This window comes from Oxyura jamaicensis, chromosome 2 (genome assembly GCF_011077185.1).
Source record: "Oxyura jamaicensis isolate SHBP4307 breed ruddy duck chromosome 2, BPBGC_Ojam_1.0, whole genome shotgun sequence".
NCBI lineage: Eukaryota > Metazoa > Chordata > Aves > Anseriformes > Anatidae > Oxyura > Oxyura jamaicensis.
Genome location: NC_048894.1, coordinates 76,180,783 through 76,202,661, shown reverse-complemented (window position 1 = coordinate 76,202,661; position 21,879 = coordinate 76,180,783). Strand labels below are relative to the sequence as shown.

The 21,879-nt window shown below is 35.6% G+C and overlaps 1 protein-coding gene across 3 annotated transcripts in view; it reads left to right on the top strand.

The window, feature by feature from the left end:
• Positions 1 to 21,879, top strand: part of CDH9 (cadherin 9) — a 101,491-nt gene that overhangs the window by 19,138 nt on the left and 60,474 nt on the right. For 2 of the 3 annotated variants that reach the window (XM_035318095.1, XM_035318094.1), the window contains exon 2: positions 9,639 to 9,954. In XM_035318095.1, coding sequence (XP_035173986.1) covers positions 9,724 to 9,954 — 231 coding nt within the window. In that variant the 5' untranslated portion in view covers positions 9,639 to 9,723. Of the gene's footprint in view, positions 1 to 9,638; positions 9,955 to 21,879 lie in introns of those variants that run through there. The other variant, XM_035318096.1, reaches the window with a different exon arrangement.

Below are 21,879 nucleotides of genomic sequence, written 5' to 3'. Positions count from 1 at the left end.
TTCTTTCTTTCTTTCTTTCTTTCTTTCTTTCTTTCCCTTCCTTCCTTCCTTCCTTCCTTCCTTCCTTCCTTCCTTCCTTCCTTCCTTCCTTCCTTCCTTCCTTCCTTCCTTCCTTCCTTCCTTCCTTCCTTCCTTCCTTCCTTCCTTCCTTCCCTCTTTCTTTCATTCTTGTTTGTTTATTTAACTAGGGACTCATTAGAAGATCTAATTTCAGTACAGTGGGACTTCAAATGGTATTAAATGGCAGAACATCAAGAATTTTAAAAGATCTGTGTTGAGACTAGTGAAATATTCATTATTCTTTATAACCTTGTACCTCAACTTCCTTGATAGTTGAGAGTTTCAAGGTGTTCAAATATAATGCCAACTTTATATATATATATATATATCAGTTCTAATGGGGACAAAGATTGATGCCCATATCAGTTGATTATTAACAACTCTTATAAAGGATATGATTGGTGGATACATGACATAGTGCTGGAAAGTCAGGATAGATTTTTTGGAATGGGAAGTCCAGCTTCACAGATTCATTGGAGTTCTCTGAAAGAGTTACCAAGCATTTGTGACCTATTTGATATTATCTAGTGCTTCTAGAAGGTTTTTGACATAGTCAGTCACCAAAGGCTCTTGAATAGCCATGAACTGGAAGTGAAGGTTATATACCAGTAACTGATTAAATGACAGGAATCAGCAGGAAGAAGTAAATTATAGATTTTAACACTGAAATTAGATCTGTTTCAGTGTTACACAGGGATCCATAGTGGGGCCAGCACAGCACTGTTCAACATATAAATAAAACAGTTCTGAATATCAAGGTGAAAAAAATTTTCAAGAGATATTCAGCATAACAAAGGTGAAGGACCTTTGCAAAAGCTTGTGAAAGGATCTTATAGCTACGACTATACTAACATAATTCAATCAGTCTCTAACATAATCTAACATAATGCCAATCAGTCTCTACCTTGCAGTGGTTTAGTAACTGTTGTAGTTTGTTGGTAAAATTGTTAGCCTCTGCAATACTGGATATCAAAATGATAGATGATTAATTTACGATGAAATTACAAAGTTATGTAAAGCCACATAAATGGTAAAATCCAGAACTTAGTCTTAAAATGTCAGTCTGGCTATTACTATCTGGGAATAACACCTGAATGTATCAATAGATAGTACCAGGATATTAGCCCAGAGCTCTGCAGCAATCAAAAGAGGAAACAATGTTATGTGTCACGATGAAACTAAGTAAAGAATGTGATTGAGTGATTGTCTATACATGCATGAACCTCCTGCAGCTTGAATACTGTAACAAAAGGTACCATCTGACCTCAAAAGATGCATCATAAAACTGAAAGAGATTCAGAGGGCTACAGGTGCAATCAAAAGTATGGCATGGCTTCCAAAGAAGGAATGACTAAGCTGGCAGTTCCAGAACTGTTCATCTTTGAAAAGAGACAACTGAAGAATAATTTGATACAGGTCAATGCATTCATCAATGGCAGAGAGAGCGAGGAGAAAATGATTATTTACTGTGGCTTCCAATGACAGGACTAGTTCTCTAATGAAGCCGTCAGGTATGATAAGGAGTTATTCTTACAACTGATTGTTAAACTGTGATTCTGTTTTGTGGGATGTTGTGTCTCCTATAATCTAGGTGGTTTTAAAGCAGAGGTCAAGAAATCTGTGACAAAGAGAATTTATTGAGGATTACTAAATACCTAATATTTAGAGACTAGGAAAACACACAGAGAAAAATCATTATATGCTTCATATGCTTCTCCATGCTTTTATACTACCATGAATGTGCATCATGGTTGCTGAAGAAGAAATCTTGGACTACCAAGGTGCTGAGAATAAGCAATACTTTTTCATTATTATTTTTATATATTTTTTAACTGTTGCTGAGAATTTGCTCATGTTTTGCATTTGTCTTTCATTAACAAAGTTCAATGAGAAGCAAATGAAAAATTTTGTTTGTTTGTTTGTTTGTTTTTTAAAGGAGGTGTTTATTTTTTAAGAATGAGATTCAGACCTAGAAAAAAAAAAGAAAAAAAAAGAAAAAAAAAAAAAAAAAAGAAAAGCCATCATATGTAACATTTCTGAGATCTCTATTACTCCTAAGTTTTAAGTTGTAGAATAACAGTCATAGGTACTGGAATGTGTTTATCATGGAAACACAGGCTTAAGCCTCAGCTGTGTCAGACTCTTTTTCATATGAATTAACAAATGGTGTTAAACCTATGCATTATTTCTGTGCACAAATTCCTGTGATTACAAGAGGCCTGTTCAGCTATGAGGATGAATTTTTTCTTGATTTCATACTCTCCTTGGAGATAGCAGAAGGGTATAAAAGGGGTTGAGCTCTCATAAATGACAGCATTCAGCAGCTGCTCAGTTTGCTCAGAAAGAAACAACATGCTGCAATTACCAGTCCAAATCTGCTAACTACATCTAATTGGTCAGCAACTTAATTTTTTCCAGTTCAGAGAAGTGAACATATATTCCCTTGCAAGAAGTAATTACATCTGATCCTCACTATCCTTCTGTATAGGAACAATGTTTCTAATGACTCAGATATGCATGAGTCAAAAAGGAGAATGAGGGACACTAGTGTTAAAAAAAAAAAAAAAAAAAAAAAAAGGAAATTCTATCTTGAAGGTATTTATTCTTCATTCCAAAAAATTCTAGTTTGTTACAACCTCTTGGGCCATTATACAGGCTGTAGATTCAGAAAATGCAGCTATGTGTTATGCTGTGAAGATATGCAGAGGTAGGAGGTATCTGACGTGGAATCTCAAACTGCTTCATTAGGACCTAACTGTGTGATTGGAGTAGACTGCTGAGTAATAAGCAGCAAGAAAGAGACATTTGGCAAAAGCATGTAGTCCCAGTTATCGGGAGAATGGGTAAGTATGTCCCATCATTAACGGTGCTGCCATAGGTGAATCTCATCTGCTTCATGCAGGGAGACTGATTAGAATTGATGTGTCTGGAAGATAGGGGCCCAAACCTCCAGACACTGCTTTGTGTATGGCAGATAGAAGGTTATGTTGCTTACGAAAAAAAAATGCCTTAAACAGTGCAGGATGTCAATATCAAAGTGAAGACAAACAGTTTATGAATGACAGGACTTGTGTTGAATAAATAGTCAATTCCAAAAGTGAAGCAGAGATAATAATTTTGCTTTGATGACAGTATTTATTTTTCCTTCTGTCTCTGAAGGCTACTCTTTAAAAATCATGAATATGTTTCATTTGTAAATAAGGTGTGGTATAAAAACATATAATGCAGCTTCATTATATGATAAGAGTGAAATGTGTTCCCTGTGGAGAAAAATCGATACTAAAGATCAAAGGAAGATCTTCAAAAGGCCTAGCATAAAGGGTTTACAAGTGTTCTATTTCTTAGTTCCCCTCATATTGATGAAAAGCAGATCCTGTAAAAAGGATCATTACTGGAGAAAAAGGGTCTTCTTCTTCTCTCTCTCTCTCTTTTTTTTTTTTTTTTTTTTCTTTTTTTTTAATGTGAAAATACACATTTTGCTTTTGTAATCCAGTGAGCTGCTGCCTCAGGAGTAGATATTTTTTAAGTCTTTTTTTCAGCCTGATTGAATACCATTGCTCAGAAGTAAGAGACCCTTTTACAGGATAGGTCAGAAATGTTGCAGGCTTCATTCACTAACTGACAGGAGGATGGGTGGGGAGAAATAGGCCAGAAAGTGTTTCACATGCGCCTCAGAAGAGATTTGCTCCCGAGAAGGGCAGATGGTATTTTCACCACCCAGGGAGAGTTGCTTTAACTGGCAGCTGTGTCTCTGCATGAATCTTTGCCAGTGGGAGTTGTCCAGACATGAATCAACATGTTCTCCTGCCAGATCCACCCACTTGTAGGGCTGGCATTACGCACTCTGAGTGCTGTAGAGAGGGTGGCTCAAGCCTGGTCTGAATCTGGACCAGAGTCTCCAATGTATGTGCCCAAGAGGCTGTCAAAACTTTAAAATAAATGTTCTCTCTCTATTGTCTCAGGAAGATTAATGTTTATTATAATGCACCTGCAATCCATAGATTCAATTTCCTGAATACATTAACTCAATAGCCATTCCAATATAAATTACTATTAGTTCATGTTACCTACAACTTTATTTATCTACGTGTGAGTACTTGATTTGTGTAGCTAAGGCAACCCACACTGGTGTCCCAGGCATAAAAAAGTGTCTTCAGCTGTTTCCTTGCAAAATTTTCAGCTGAGTTTGTCTCCATCATGTAAACAGCTGAATGGATCAACACTCCCGGGCCGCCCCGCCCCCCCCCCCCCAAAAAAAAAAAAAAGGTTGGGCAAAAAGTGATTCCGAAACTCAGCTCTGAAAGATTTGCCGTGGCAGTTGCTGTGTTGGGATTTTTTCTTTTTTAGTAAGACACTCATTTCTGCATCTACGTGTGATCTGAGTATTTAAGGAATGGATGTTCATCAGTTGAGGATCTGTCCCTTACGTGCTTGGGATCCCTCATAAGATATTTCCGTTCTCTGAGAAATAAATGAAAACACTTGAATCTCATGGGTTGAGTGTCAGGAGTTCATAGTCAAGATGCACATTGGCTGTTTTATTTTCGTCCTTCCAATGTTGCCTTCAACTCCATCTTTACCTATGAAGAAAACCCATCTTTACTTATGAAGAGGGAAGAGGAAAGGAAAAATTAGGAAGATTGAAACAAAAAGAGCTTGCTTTTTAAAAGTCAGCTGTCAATGATATATCTACAGTCTGTATTCATTTCTGTAGGTTCAGTGCACTCAGAGAACATTTGAGTGCTGCAGTTGGAGGGATGGCATGTATACACATATCTGTGCTTTTTTTAATTAGTCAGAGAAGCAATAGAAGTTAACCTAAAGTGGCACAGATCTGGCCTCTAGCTACGTCTGGATATTATTGTTGTCCGTGTGCAGTTTCTTGTATAGTCTGCATTACTACAGCTTCACTGCTCTTAGTATTCAGGCTCAGTAGATTAAAGCTACATTCTGATATTTTATCTGCAGAAGAAACAGCCAAAGTCAATGAAACCACTCCCATGCATGCAGGTTACAGAAGATTTACACTTACTATATCTTGTTTAAATACATATTTTTGTTTTACAAATTGTATGGCTCACCATGAACATAAGTTGCATCCTTTCTATTTAAAGACTGGAGAGAGCAAAATGAAATACTGCTGCCACAGTTAACTCTGCTATTTTTAGTTATAAATGAGCACTGCAGCTTCTGTCTTTAAAAACAGAATTTTACTTCACTATTAACAAATGATACAAACTAATATCGGATACATCATCAAGTTGCTGAAGGTTAGCATTTTTCATGTCATGCTTGTGAGTAACTGTGCTGCACTAATTAAAAACATTGCCATGGCAATTGCTATAGAAACATTTAAATTGGCATCATTGCTAACAAATCCTTGCTATTGATCGCAGCAGGGTTTATTTCACACTACACCTTAAGAATCTAAATAGAATATTTTACTTTAGGACTTTAAAATGATTTTATTTTATTTTATTTTATTTTATTTTATTTTATTTTATTTTCAGTTGCTAATGTGCTCAGGAGAATCCTGTCTTTCATACAGACATAATTCATTTACTTGGAACACTTGTAGGATTCTGATATCAGAGTCCTTACTGCAAGGAGAGACTGTAATGATTTTAGGTGGCCACCATGGATCCCTCAAAATATAAAAATCAAGTCCACTCAGATTCTCTGATTTTTAAAGTGGGTAAAGAATGAAAGTTCTCCACAGTCTGGAGCATTAAAATATTTAATATAGGATTAGGTCATCTTAAATAGTTTTCAATGTACCTATGAAGCAAAATATTTTTCCATTTTTTAACAAGAAAAATAAATTGACTGTTGAACAGTGTAAATAGTGAAAGCAGAGGTGAATTAAGAGATATAGCATATATAATTTAAAACACTTACCGAGAACAAAAAAAAAAAAAAAAAAAAAAAAAAAAAAAATTCTGCTCTCTGTTTTCAGACCTAACATTTTTGCTCCTCTTAGAAGAAATCAAATAATTTTTTTCCATAATGTTTAGCAGGTCCAGACTAGTACAGCCTAATAAATTTCTCTTTACAGCTAGAACATCCTACTACTGTAAAAATCAAAAGCAGGAAATAATGAGAAATATAAAATCTTTTATTATTATTATTATTTATTTTTTTCCAGTCATTCCAAAAGCAGGCTTTTGTCTTCCTTGACATGAAGTCCTTCTGCTAATTAGGAAGGCAATCAGTAGAGGGCAGCACTACACAGAAAAACATACATTTTGAACAGTCTCAACGGGCTGGGACAAAATATGGGAACCTAGATACATCCTAGGAGAAAAGTACGCTAAAAGTATTTGTAAAGAAATAATTGCTTATAGTGGGTTCAAAGCATCTGTACACAGCACACTGTGGTCCTTTGGACAGTTGCTCTTGCTTTTCTAGATAATGACAGAATCCTTAGTTTCAGCATTAAACTACACCTGCTGAGTCTTCTGAACACAACCCCTGACCCACTTGAACAGGGGACTACCAGGTGAGATATGTAAGCCAATGACTATGAAAGGACTAGTATAAGCATCTCATGCATTTGAATAAGTACAGCAAGTAGGTGCTGAAAAGAAAGGAATGGGGAGAATTTGGGGAGATTAAAAATATTTAATTCTGAAATAGTGAAAGTGAAACATTTGAAATTTTCACTTCTATTTCCATCTGAAATTATCACAAAACCAAATATGCAATCACAAATCTCTAAATGACCCCATGAAATTATATTGATGTTCCCTTCCACTAGTACTGTTTCAAAAAAGAATAAAAATAAAATAAAATAAATCATCTGAGTGTTAGATTTTTCTAATTGTTTAAATAATGACTTTGGAAGAGAAAACCATTTGTTGTTTTTTTGTTAACTTAGTAGTCTTCCAAGCCTTACTGGTTTTATAAAATATATTTTTTAGGTTTTTCAGTAGTTACGTAGATTCATTATCTAGTAAAATTGTACATGTGTAGTTGTCAAAGATTTTTTCTATGCAGAAGAGCTGATAAATTCCAAGAAATTAGAGAAATTAATCAATAGTGATTTAAACACATCAAAACATATAGTTTAGCTAAGTTGCAACACATCACTCATATCTAAAGCAAAAGCAATCAAATTCAAAATTATATCAATATGAATATTTGCATATTTTATACTTCAGAATGTATACAAGATGAATTATTGGGCTACAGCCCAACAAGCAAGTAATATAATGCACCCCTGATAGAGCAAGCACAGCTTGAGTACACATCAAGCAAGATTTCTCAGAAAACGGGAGACTAGAGCCATTTTGCAAAATAGAAGATCTACCTTTTGAGTGCAGTATTTTCAAATGTAGTTCCTGTTGCTATTTACTTTACTTCCATTCTATATGTCAGCCAGGTATTCACAAAGTCTGAAGAGGCCGAGGAATCTGCCTCTGATGAGATTACCGTGTTTTATGTGCTACATTGATAAATAGTTTTATTTAGTGATAAATGCTACTTCAGCCTATACTCAATTATTTGGGATATTATAAGAACCAAATTTAGATTAAAATCAGGATAAAAGATTGGACTTGTTGTGGTAGTGTTGGTTTTTAGTTTTATATATATATATATATAAATCTCTTTTGATTTTTATCTAGTAAGCTTGAAACACAAGGTAATGTCATCATGTATATCACATGTTTAGCACTAAACAACAACAAAAATTACTGACATTGAATTAGCCACAGGAGGGTTCTCCTTTGGTCCCATGTTCCCAACAGGAATATATTTAGCTTTACAAAGGAAAAATAATAATAATAATAATAATAATAATAATAATAAAATATTATACCTACAGAATTCAAAGAAAACACATCCACTAATCTATGTCAAGATCTACATAATGCATTACTTTACACAAATAGAGTTAATTTACTTTGTGCTTTGATTCCTCAATTAAAGTGAAGTAATAGACATTTTTTCTGCATTATATCTATGATCTTCCACATAAATTTGTCACCTATTAAATTGTAGATTTATTGTTTTTAAACACGATGTTAGAAAGTTATAAATATTCCAAGCCCTCACTTCTTGCTTAGATTAAACTTTGTTTGAAATTGCTAAAATGCTAAGACTTTGATCCTTCTTTAGGACTGCTAGTTAAGATCCTGAGACCTTACAGAATATCATAATTTTAAGGAGAACTCCACACAAGGGCACAATTCAATCTATGTAATCATTAAGGCATTTTGAGTACAATTCACTAAATGTTTTACACTAAACACTTTACTTTCTCAACTGAACAATGATTTTCACCAATAACATCTTATTTCCATAAATTTCTACATTTTTATATAGAAACACACACACACACGAAGTAAAAGTAGCTTCTGGTAAGGTTGGGTTTTGGGAGAAAGCAGGATAGGGATGTATTTTATTATTTTTATTATTATTATTATTATTATTAATAATAATAATTTCATACATTCAATATACTAAAATTTCTTGGTGTTATGCTCCCTTTCTACTATCACTTTTCATGGACCAGCTTCCCAAAGTAAGCTATATTTTTGCTGCTGAACTGTTTTCCTAGGTTTTCTGTAATACAGAGCAGCTCAACTAATATCCTTAAACAAAAGCAGGCTTGAGAGGTAACCTAGGTTATGGAAGAGACTGAGACATCAGGCATTTCACTTGCACTGCCAAATCAAGAGTATGGGTTTTCCAAAAAACAAACCAAACAAACAAATAAAATAATAATAATAATAATAATAATAAAAACACTTTGTTTTGGATTAAAAGTTATTATTTACAAACTTCTACAGAAAAAAAAAAAAAAAAAAAACAGTGTCAGTTTCAGAAATTAATAATAATAATAATAATAATTCATGTCATGAAATTTCTCATTCATTCCAGAGAGGAAAAAATGAAATACACTTCAAATGCACTATTGTGTCCCCAAAGCAGAATTTTGTAAACCCCAGCAATATTCCTATGAAAATAAACTTATCTAAATAGTACTTTTTTTTTTTTTTTCTTGTACAATATATCTGTTGAATGCATCAATAATGCTTTAAATTTCATTTTATATCATGAGCTCCTTTGTGCAGAAAATGAGATGTATTCGTATTTCTTATTAATCATGAAATAACAAAATACATATTTGCAGAAACTTCTGAACAGATAGCAAGAGAGGATGGCATCAGACTGAGCTGGCAGAGATTAGGTTGGAAGATTTCTGACTGTTTCATTATCTCAAGATGTAACTGATAGCTAAAGGTTTCTGATCGAGAAGTATTTTGTTCAACTTATGTCTTAAATTAATGTTCATATTCAGTGTGAGAAGATGAAATAATCATAATAATAATAAAAAAAGATAAAGGAGACATTAAAGGACTTGGCTTTAAAATGTGTAATTAATTCTTGCATGTAATTGTCTCTAGAAATGTTTGAATCTAAAACTGGTCTTCATTCATATGGTTTTATGTAATATGTATGGATCATTGTCATGATCATTATGCTGTTGATTTATTTGTTTCCTTAAGGCTACAGCCTCAGGGAAACAAGATTACTACCATTTACTTATATATATATATATTTCTGTCCCCTAGGTCTTATTTACATGAGGAATATGATTTCTGAAAATTTTGTTCTGCTGAATTATTAGAGAAGTGGAGTCTAACAGCATCTCTGTAAATGATGAGGACTTACTCCTTCTTGACAGTTTTGCTTTGGAGCTGTATGCTTCATGCTGTTCATATGTTGCCATCACAAAAAAGGACTAACAAGCACTCACAAAGTGAAAGGGTAACAGGATTATCAGGGAATGATGGAGAAACACTGCACCGCACCAAGCGTGGTTGGATGTGGAATCAATTCTTCTTGCTGGAGGAATACACAGGTCCAGATACTCAATATGTGGGCAAGGTAAGTCTTGTTTTTAAAGGATTCTTCAGAGGTGATGCATCTGACAATCTTGGTATTTCTCCTCCCTGTCCACGGTAGTTTTGCCTTCTATGTTGTAATGGTCCCAATTTCTCATTTAAGTCAAAGAAAACATGTCATGGAATACCTGAAGCTTCCTTAATTTTTCAAAGTTGTGGGAGCAATGATGTAGTTTAGTGAATAAAAAAAGAAACTCTTCAGACTAAAATGTTACAATTTCTTATTACATATGCCCATGTTAGTTTTAACACTGAATCATTTGGTTTTCAACTGTTAAGCATAAATATTAGATAAGGGAATAGAGAAGTTATGCCTTCATTCATCTACCTTGTGGCATTTGCCAGTATGCTGTGTTGTATGTTTCCTCAAGTGAAATACAAAATTCTATTTATCAACAATAAAATTGCTGCCTGTGCACAATTCTAAGCGTGAATAGAAGAAAACAAAAACAAAAACAAAAACAAAAAAACACCATGGTTTTCATCATTTCTCCAATAAACTAACTGGGATCTTTACTTAACACCTTGAAAGACTTTCCATTCTTCGTTATTGACAAAAAAAGAACTTCTGAATTTCAGAATCTCCAGTCCTACTTTTATTGATAACACACAACTCAAGGGCTTCCACATTTCTCACCCTATATTGTGCCTCACCATACACAGATTTGCTTTGCATTGTGGTATAACTGTACACTCCTGGTAGAAATCTAGAATACTTACACCACTGTCCAGAATGACTTGTAAATTAAGGATTTTTTTATTTTAAAATATTTTTAATAAATGTTCATTCCAACTTCTGTCATACATCCACAGCATCGTCAATAACAAGTATTATCTGTCACATTAGCTGTCACATTTTCTGGTGCCTAAATACCAAATGGATTGAGGCATTTTTAATTAAAAGTCTGCAAAATGTTTTTGGACATTTGTTAATCTCTCTGATCATGGAAGGTATGTTCAACTGGAAAACATGCTTTATTAAGTAAGAAATGCCAGATAAGCCTACTATTACTATGATTAACTATGAACTTGATTCTGACCTCATCTATAACACTACACTCATAAAATTTTGTTTTCAGTTAAATTAATTTCTACTTGTAGTGGCAAAATAAAATGAGATTAAATAATCCTATTGCTAGATTATTTATTTGTGTATAAAATAGGAAGGTTTGTGGTTAGTGAAGGGATCTTCAATAAAGAGTGAACTAATTGCATACAGAAATTTCTAAACAAAGTTTGGTTGGAAGTACCTTTCAATATTAAGTAAATTTGCAAAGAAAACATACAATAAGTTACATAATATAGACCTCCACAGAAGTTCTACCTAGAGTCATAGAAATATTTTTTGTTAAAATACAAAGCTTGTCATAAAAGATAAGTAAGTAGCAAACACGAGAGTTGATTGCAGTTTCAATCACATTTACAGATAGTTGGATTCATTTTAATGCATTTAGAATGGCATTGGATGCCATTCTAAATCTCAAATAAATTAACCTTGCATCAAGATGCTTATCAGCATCTCTGTTTCACACAAGGAAAATTAATCACTGTGAATGTCTAAATGGTATTTTGTAACAGGTGAAAGTTTACTCTGCATTTATTCTAAAACAACTAAAAGCCGTTGAACCTTATTAGTATAGAGCTGAGTCCAAGAAGGAAAACAATACCCATATGGCAGTTGGATCTGAGATTATACATTTCTTAACAATTCAGAGAATGAAAACATTTATTTATTTATTTATTTTTCACATTTCTCTGCCAAATCTTGTACAGAGGTGCTGAGTGAGGGGGCAGAATTAGTGATTGTCTAAACAGGTAGAAATCACCACAAATGTTACTCTGTGTTCCAAAAATATGGCATTGGACTGAAGTGAAGCACTCCATATGGTCGCATTAACTTTAGTACAGTTCATGACATGACAAAATGAATGTGGCTCTGTCCTCAGTGGCATAAAAGCACAGTAATTCCAATTGAGTTATTTCATATTATCCATAGTACATGTGGTTACAGAGCAGCTCCAGAAGACACTTGCTAAAACAAGAACTAATTTTATTTTATTTTATGAAAAGCTAAATTTTTTTGAAGAATATTACCTTTGAGAAAGACTTAAATCTCAAGTTTAGTATTCTGCTCAAAGTGATGGAAATTAGCAAAAAAAAAAACAAAAGTGCTAAAACAAACAAACAAACAAACAAAAACAAAAACAAAAACAAAAACAAACAAAAAAAAAAAAAAAAAAAAAAAACACTTTTATTCCCAACCTAGGGGACTATCTAGTAGAAAGAGTCCCTCTTTTATCCAGTCCCTCTTTAACACAGATATGCAGAGACAGGTAGATTACTAGGACAGAATAATAAATGTAATACTAGAAATAAAAATTATGTGAATTAAGAAAATTTATCAGGAAATAAACTTTGAAGGGATCATAGCTATCAAAATAATAAATTAGTTTTCCTTCCAGAGTTTGATTTTCAAAAAACTTTACTCAGTTAAGTAATTAGTGTTTTGTTCGTGAGGTTACTTTGCTGATGTTTTATTCTCTTGTGTGTTCTGTTATTGGCAGTGGAGTGGGGTGATGCATCCCTCAGTACAACACATTATTATACAATTTATTTACAAAGCAGCATGGGTACATGTGATGGAGAGCTATACTGTGATGTCTGTACATCTCTCATTCCCACTGCTCAGCCCCTCAGCCCAGTTTAGACCAGTACCATAGACCCAAAGGTCTCTCCAGCCACTGCACTGTCCATATCCTAATTATGTTCTGGTCTCTATGTGGGGACTTCTGCCTTGGGGTCAGCCTAGGCTTAGTTTCAGAGGCTGCTGGAGGGAGGGAGTCCCTCCTGTAAATCTGAGGGGTTATTGTCTTAAGTACTGCTTTTTAAAATTACATTGTCTGCAGCCAATGGGCCAATGGCCTCACCAGACAAGTAGGCCCAGGACAATCTTTTCATATATCTAAGGCTCCATCTACTTGTCACTTTTATTTATTTTTTTTCTTTTTTTTTTTTTTGTTCTTTTTCTTTTCCTGTAGGGTAGTCTAAACAGTAAGAACTTGTAATTAACTTGAATGGAAGTTGGATGTAGTTGGATGTACTAAAACAGATGACAAACCCAGCCCAGCTCCACTCAAAGCTGTAACATGGCTCCCAGGCTGTTAAAATGGGTAACATGGTGTTAATGGACTCTGAAAAGATAGAAGAGTGCTTATGTTCCCAATTATTACTAGACAGCTTTTGGACAAGGGCAGTTGTAATGGGTATAGGTGGCATAAAATGGAGACCAATAAGTGCATCCAATGCACTTAGCAGAAATTCAGGTACCTGAAAGGAGGCTGTAGCGAGATGGCGGTTGGTCTATCCTCCCACGTGCCTGGTGACAGGGCGAGGGGCAATGGGCTAAAGTTGTGCCAGGGGAGGTTTAGGTTGGATATTAGGAAGAACTTCTTTACTGAATGGGTTGTTAGTCACTGGAATAGGCTGCCCAGGGAAGTGGTTGAGTAACCGTCCCTGGAGATCTTTAAAAGACGTTTAGATGTAGAGCTTAGGGATATGGTTTAGTGGAAGATTTGTTAGCATTAGGTCAGAGGTTGGACTCAGTGATCTTGGAGGTCTCCTCCAACATAGACTATTCTGTGATTCTGTGAAATAGAAAATAGTGTTTGGCAAACAAAGGAGGTTAGCATTCAACAGCTGCCACAAGGCTGGATGGCCAGAACAATTGCAGTAAAAAAAATTACTCAGAGAACAAACCTAAATCATTAAATACATTTCAGAGACAAGGCTGTGGTGGTTTTACCACATATATATGCAGAACAATTACCTTGTGTATGTCATGGAAGGTAAGTTAAATCCAGAGAACCTGCAGTATATCTGTCACGCATCTTTGTTTCCTTCTCCCAGCTCAGAGGTTACATCCGTCCTGAAAACTGCTTCCCAGCATAAAAAATAAATACTTAAAAATCCCTTAAATTTTGTAGGTCCTGTTACTCATACCTGCAACAATACAAAAGATATCAAATTTTCCCTGTCTAAAATTAACAGAGAGAGGTAGGGTTAAGCAGTATCACAGTCTTGATTAAAAATTTGTCCAAGATTTTTTTTGATTAAAACATAAAAATTATCATGTTATTTCAAGATGTCTGTTGCTGATTGTGAAGGTTAAATATTTTAGTGGAATCATGAATATGAGTAATTTTCACAGAATGTAGTAAGATGAACTATAAAACTAATTCTGCCTACCGAGAACTCACAAAAAGGAAAAAAAAAAAAAAAAAAAAAAAAAAGTGGGTTACAATACATTTAAATGTCTGAGAAAGTTTATTTTTAAACAGAAAATGAACATGTGACATTATTTTATGAAGATTAAAGGGGTTGTGGAAAACAAAACAAAACAAACAAACAAACAAAAAAAAACTGTGATATTCTTTGATTTCACTACGGAGGTCATAGATCCAACTTTTCAGCTGCCACTAACTTTAAAGAAACAAAAAAAACACAAACTGAAGCCAGACTCAGAACCCAAGGAATGGAATCTTAAACACTGGCTTTTTGTGAGAGAAATGTCTATCAAAATTTCCTCACTTCCTAAACAAACATATCAAGGAGAAAACTTAGAAAAGAAAAGGACTCTCAATTTAGAAATATTAGTGTAGATGAGGATCATGTTCATTAATTAAAGAAAAAGCTAATAAAATGCACAGGAGGCTCAAAACAGATAGCCCTTTAGGGATAATTAGTTTTATTTTCCAAAGCTGGCCTTGAATTTGTTAGCCTCTATTTCTAATTAGCTTACCTGATACCCACTGAATGTGCATTAGTTGTGCAAAATGCCAGATATCCCACCTCTTTACTGCAGTCCCTAGGAAGAAATAGGCCTAACCAAAATCATCAACCGTTTTGGAAAGTACAGCTCTTTAGAACAACAGTATATGTAAATGATTTCAAGAGGTGAGATTTTTCTTCCTTTTATTAAGTCATTCTATTATTTTTTTATATAAAAACTAGTATTTTCCTGTATCAAAAAGGCATTTTGCTAATCAAAGACAGTTGATAGGCAAATAATGTGTGAAGTTTCATGCAAAGTCTGATAGATCAACAATGAACAAAACACCTCAAATATCTATCATATCCCAGTACCTAAAAACAAACAAACAATAACAAATACAATTCTTGTATATCACCCAGAAGAAAATGAATTTTTCATACTAGGGGAGGAAATACAAATCCAAAAGAACTCGCAGTGCTCAAAATTAACTGTTCCATGAATAACCTCCTATTAAGAACTTTTGTAAAAATAAATTAACTAGTGTTTGCATGTCATAGGCACTATTTAAACTGGATACAAACTGATGAAAAATCTTAGTTCTACCTGCAGTTAATCAGTGAGCTTGATTCATGACATCTGCCCACGTCTTATAAAAAAAAGTATAAAGAAAAATATAAAGGTGTTTTTTTGGTGGGCAGGTTGCAACATATATTCAAAAGTAACCAATTATTTCTTGTAAACTTCACTTACAAGCTTCCACACATTGACAAGTGGGATTGTCTGACTTACAGGAAAAGTGAGAGGCAAGACTGAAAGTATTTCATGTAAAATATAGGACATCTTGCTGAGTTACCACATTTACCAGAATTCAAAATTTTGCTCAATTGACCCATTATACTGTTGTGTGTTTTTTTTTGTTGTTGTTGATTTTTTGTTATTGGTGGTGATGGTTGGTTGGTTAGTTAGTTGTGTTTTTATTTAGTTTGTTTTGTTTTGGTTTGTTTTTCTTGATTGTTTTTCTTATTTCATGGAATTGGATAGACAGAAAATGGGATTAATGAAGTCTACATCAGTCTTACCCCGTTCATCCATGTCCTCTCAACCATGTTGCCAAGGCCATGCTCAACCTCTGCCCTGGGAAGTTTGGGAGGGAGGAGCTTGTGCCTGAAGGGGGCACAAGGCTGAAGCCAGCCTCTGAGTTGGCTCTTAATAGCACTACAACGCCAAACTCCACAGTAATCATAGTTTCCTCATCATGAAGTATAATGTTTTCATCTTCCACAAAAATATTTTTGATTTAACACATAAATATGGTTTTCTCAAAATACTGAATTTTGCCTTAATGCTGCCTTTAGAGCATGCAATTTCATTTGTGCCTTTAATCATCTTATGCAATAAATCCATAAAAATTTATTCACAGTATTTGCTATTTTCCTTCAACAGAATCACTTTGATAAATCACCTATTGTTAGATGAGAAAACATACAGGTGAACTATCCTTACAGTGTTTCAAGTGTGTCCTCCAGCTCATTATAGATGGATCCTAAGTCTTTGAGAAAATGTTGTATTCAGTACAGCACCTAAATGATGCTAAAACCAACATGTTTCTTTGCCATCCTTTGATTTACCATTATGATAAGTGCCAAAGAAAACAACAGAATCATAAATAATCATATATTGGTGACATATAAACATTCGGAAGTATAATTCAAATGAGGGAAGACTTCATCATGAACATTCTCAAAATGCTTGATCTAGCATGTGCTATAACCCTGCAAGTGTCCAATACTGTCTGGCCAGGTTCTTTCAGATATTCCAGACAGAAGGTGCAATGTTAAAGATCAAAATCAGATTTATTGGAAAGTATTCGATGATACACAGTATTTTTTTTACAGAAGTGATACAGAAGTGTACTGAAATCAGTATACAAGCACGATAGAGTGATTGCAATGTACAGTTGGGTCACAGTACAAATGTGATTCCCATTAGCAGTCTCTAGTAATGCTTACCATCACAATACTGGCATACCCAGTCTCCAGAAAGGAATAGGTATGATGAAGCCAGCACAAGCCCATTGCTCTCTTCAAAACTCTTGCCAGTTATTTAGTTTTTATACTCTGTGTTGGCCTGAGCTACCTATTCACACCCCCATGCTGGTCTGGCTAAATCAGGGAAACATTCACACTCTTCTAATGAACTCAGGGAGAAATATTTATACCACCAGCTGATCCATTCAGTTGTTGATATCTGTTTATCTAAAACAAATGTCACCCTACAGTTCCCTTTGTGTTAACATAAATTCAGCTTCTTTGCAATAGATGTGGTCAGTCACAAAGTCATCATTTAAAATAGATATTTGAAGAAAATTTAATTACAGACATTTAATAAATAATTAACAACTCTGCTTTTAAAATAAAACAAAACTAAACCATATTTTAATATTAAATAAAAGAAGATTTAGTGAAATCTTTTTCTCTTGAATTCACTTTCCTCTCTCAGATCCCAGTTTTCTCCTGATCTTTGAATGAATACTGAAGAAATAACAATGTAACAAAACAGGAAGGAAAAAAGTGGTAGGGGCAGAAAAAAAAAAAAAAAAAAAAAAAAAAAGTTTGGTTAAAAAAAAAAAGTCAAAATAAAAATGACATGGGTATTATCTTATCTCCTCTTTTTTTTCAACAAACATTTGATCTAGATACAAGCAGCCATATCTCTAGTCAGCTGAATCCCCAAAATAAGAGTAAAATGGAAATAAGAAAACCAAGAAAGAAAAATTTAAAGGAAACAAACAAACAAACAAAAAAGACATGCAAGAAATCCCTGTCTCCAAATATATACACAACTTAACTACAAATGCAAATGAAAAGTCATAGCTTTCCTCACTTAAAAATAACAAAATTTCCAGAGGTTTCCAACATAAAATTGGTATGAGAAAAAAATATTTTTGTCAAAAAGTATTTAAATTTTCAAAAATGTCATGGCTGCTTTTAAAAAGAAGGTTGGAATGGCAGGGAAGAAAGTGGTAAAAGACAGATAACACATTTCCAAAAACAGTAAGACTGTTTTATTCTAGATAAATTATAGCTGCTCATTTTTGACAACCTAAATACATTTTTAATTGAAGTTTCAAAAACATTTGAAGAGATCTAAACCCATAATGCACAATCCAAGTATAGACAGTTGAAGTAGAAATATCAGCAATGTTAGATTATAATGATAGGCCTAAACAAGAATTTTTCAATCAAATTTGGACATCGCATTCCACAAAATAAAGATTTATTTCTGAAATCAAATGGAATGGTCAAAGTCTTCAAACACAGGAATAATAATAGTGAGCTGGCATTGTTTGCACAGATCGAGCAACTGTCATGAAATCTCACCTCCATTTTTTCAAACACATAAAGGACTGCTGAAAAAAAAAATATTGTTCTTGTTGTGTTCAAGGAAAAAAAAAAATGGGCTCATGTTATGAAGGTGTTATATTCAACATCAGGAAAGCTTTCTTTTATGGTACATATAGTAAATATAGTAAAACATTGGGGAAATATCAGCCAACAGGATGGGAGTATCTCTGTACTGGAGGTTTTCAGAACAGATTATTAAACGGATGTCAGAAACTCCACACTGATCCTGCCTGAAGGCAGGAGGATTCCATGGATTACCTCTTTAGGAAATCCCTGTTTTCCTCCACTTCTCTCCTCTCCCTTCTTCTCCTTTTCCCTCAAATTTGACAAGGCTAATTAACGCTTCACCCCTAGCATAAACTCAATTATCCAGCAAACTACCCAGTTACTTTTAAAGCCAAAGACAAAACAAGATGGTACAATAAAGGCAAAACAATAATAATTCCTCTTTTCCCTTCCTTCTTCCCTCTATGCTCCTTCTGATGTGTAAAATTTCTCCCTTAAAAACTGCACTCACCTTGTGCCCAGTATAGCAACAAAGACTACTCTGTGGACTCTTATTTTACAATGCTCTTTGCTCAACCACAACATCTATCCTCCTGGTGCACTCAGAGCACTTGTGAGGTGGGCCAGGACAACAGAAACAGGTAGTCTAGTGCCCACAGGGTAGAATCTTCCCCTTCTATAGACTTTGCTGGGTTGAGGTTGTTGTCAAGCTAACAAAAACCAAGGCTGGAAGTTAAAAGTTTTTTTTAGAAAAAGATAAAAAGATTTGTGGACACGGAGAATTGAGTTCTCTTCCATCTCCAGAAGTAACTTTCAGTTGTGATTTTTTTTTTCATTTTCATAAAAAATGGCTTTTCTAAGCTTAAAAGCCTCTTGGTCTTGGCAAGATTCTTATGTTAAAAGACCTGATACACAGGTCTGATTCAGAGCTCCAGCTGGCTCATGGACCTGCCAAAACAGGTAACTGTTATTTGTAGAATAACCTTAGCATCTTATTACACCTTCACAGTCTGGATTTCCTAGCTTTGCAGCTTTAAGCCAGTGGGAAGAGAAGTTTAGACTAGCAGTAATCTGCAGACCTATCATTACCTGTTATCAGGCAATCATTTACTGTGAAAAAATAATAAATAAATAAATAAATAGAATAAATAGAATAAATAAATAAATAAATTAGTGGGAGGGCGAGGAAAATGTATTCCACAAGATACTTATGGTTCTCTTTATTTATTGCATGGATTACATTACAGGAGTGATTTTGAAAGGGGAAGTGTTTTGTCTAAGTTGTGGTTTACTGCTCTCTGCCAGTCTAGTTATAAAAAGTGTAAAACCCACCAGAGCAAATCAATATGTGACTACTTAGAAAGGGCAATTTGGCTGCATCAGATGGTGGTATTGTGCAACATCTTGTCTGTCGGGAAAAGGTCTATGTATAGTCACCTCGAAGACAAACAGAGGAGCTGTCAACAAGCAACTGTCAGAACAGCAAGGCTTTTCTTCTTGTGTGCATCTGATACATCAATTCCTGTCCATTGCAGGAATCATCACACATTTCAGCCTTCTAGAAACTGAAAAATACGTTAGCATAGCTAAAGTAATCAGTCAATTTAACACTATGCTGGGTATCAATCAGAAGAGGATACTGTGATTTCTTGTCAGTTGCAGAAATGTGTAACTGTGGTCGAATCCTTTATGTATCACCGAAACAACATAAGCACAATAACGTAATATCTGTTCTCTCCATCAATCTATGGTCAGTTAACTCAGCTGAAAATCTCTTTTCTGTTTGGTTCTTGTTGTTCTTATGTTGTTTTGTTTGTTTGCTTGGGTTGAATAAAATATGAAGGCACATTATTAAAAGGCAGAACACAACAAAACCAAATATAGATACCTTGATGCTTGAATTTGTGATATAAATTATTGCTTTTACTTTTCCTAATTCATAAACATGACAAACAAGGACGTGTTAAGTGGGATATTGTTACATTTCTATACAAACAAGAATAAAATGCATTTATCTAACTTAAGATTTCTAATTGTTGGCATTTTCTGTAGCCATTTTTGCTATGGGAGCTTTTAGTTTTTGCTACATATTTATCACAGAATCACAGAATCACAGAACTGTAGGGGTTGGAAGGGACCTCGAAAGATCATCGGGTCCAACCCCCCGGAAAAGCACGTTCCTCAGAGCAGGCTGCCCAGGTAGGCATCCAGACGGGCCTTGAATATCTCCAGAGAAGAAGACTCCACAACATCTCTAGGCAGCCTGTTCCAGTGCTCTGTCACTCTCACCGTGAAGAAGTTCTTTCACATGTTGGTGCGGAACTTCCTGTGTTCTATTTTGCGGCCGTTGCCCCTTCTCCTATCCCCACAAACCACTGAAAAGAGGTTAGCTACATCCTTCTGTCTCCTACCCCTCAGATATTTGTACACATTGATAAGATCCCCTCTCAGTCTTCTCTTCTCCAGGCTGAACGGACCCAGGTCTCTCAGCCTTTCTTCATAGGGAAGATGCTCCAGGCCCCGTATCATCTTTGTGGCCCTCTGCTGCACTCTTTCCAGGAGGTCCCTGTCTTTTTTGTACCGGGGAGACCAGAATTGGACACAGTACTCTAGGTGAGGCCTGACCAGGGCAGAGCAGAGGGGGAGGATCACCTCCCTTAACCTGCTGGCCACGCTCATCTTAATGAACACCAGGATCCCATTAGCCCTCTTGGCCACCAGGGCACCCTGCTGGCTCATGGTCAACCTGTCGTCCACCAGGACCCCCAGGTCCTTCTCCACAGAGCTCCTCTCCAGCAGGTCATCCCCCAGCCTGTACTGATACTTCCGGTTTTTCCTTCCCAGGTGCAAGACTCTACACTTGCTCTTATTAAACCTCATTTGGTTTCTTCCTGCCCATCTCTCCAGCCGGTCCAGGTCTCGCTGAATGGCAGCACAGCTTTCTGGTGTGTTAGCTGCTCCTCCCAGCTTTGTGTCGTCGGTGTACTTGCTGAGGGTAGACATTATTCCCACATCAAGGTCATTGATGAAGATGTTGAACAAGACCGGACCCAGCACCAACCCCTGGGGAACATCGCTAGTCACAGGCCTCCAGCCGGACTGCTCTGCCGATCACCACCCTCTGACCTCAGCCAGTGAGTCAGTTCTCAACCCACCTTACTGTCCACTCATCTATCCCACACTTTCTCAACTTTGCTAGCAGGATGTCATGGGAGACAGTATCGAAAGCCTTGCTAAAGTTAAGGTAGATGACATCCACCGCTTTCCTCCCATCTACCCAGCTGGTGATGCCATCATAGAAGGCAATGAGGTTGGTCGAGCATGACTTCCCCTTGGTGAATCCATGCTGACTACTCCTCATAACATTCTTCTCTTCCAATTGCTTGGAGATGGCATCCAGAACAAGCTGCTCCAACACCTTTCCAGGGACAGAGGTGAGACTGACTGGCCTGTAGTTTCTCGGATCCTCCTTCCTGCCCTTCTTGAAGACTGGAGTGACATTGGCTATCCTCCAGTCTTCAGGCACCTCATCCATTCTCCAGGACCTTTCAAAGATGATAGAGAGCGGTTCGGCGATCACATCTGCCAGCTCCCTTAGCACACGCAGATGCATCCCATTGGGACCCATGGATTTGTGTGCGTTGAGCCCACTCAGACGCTCCCGAACCACTCTCACGTCCACCAGGGGGGAGCCCTCCATTTGCCAGACCCTTTGTCCTATTGCCAC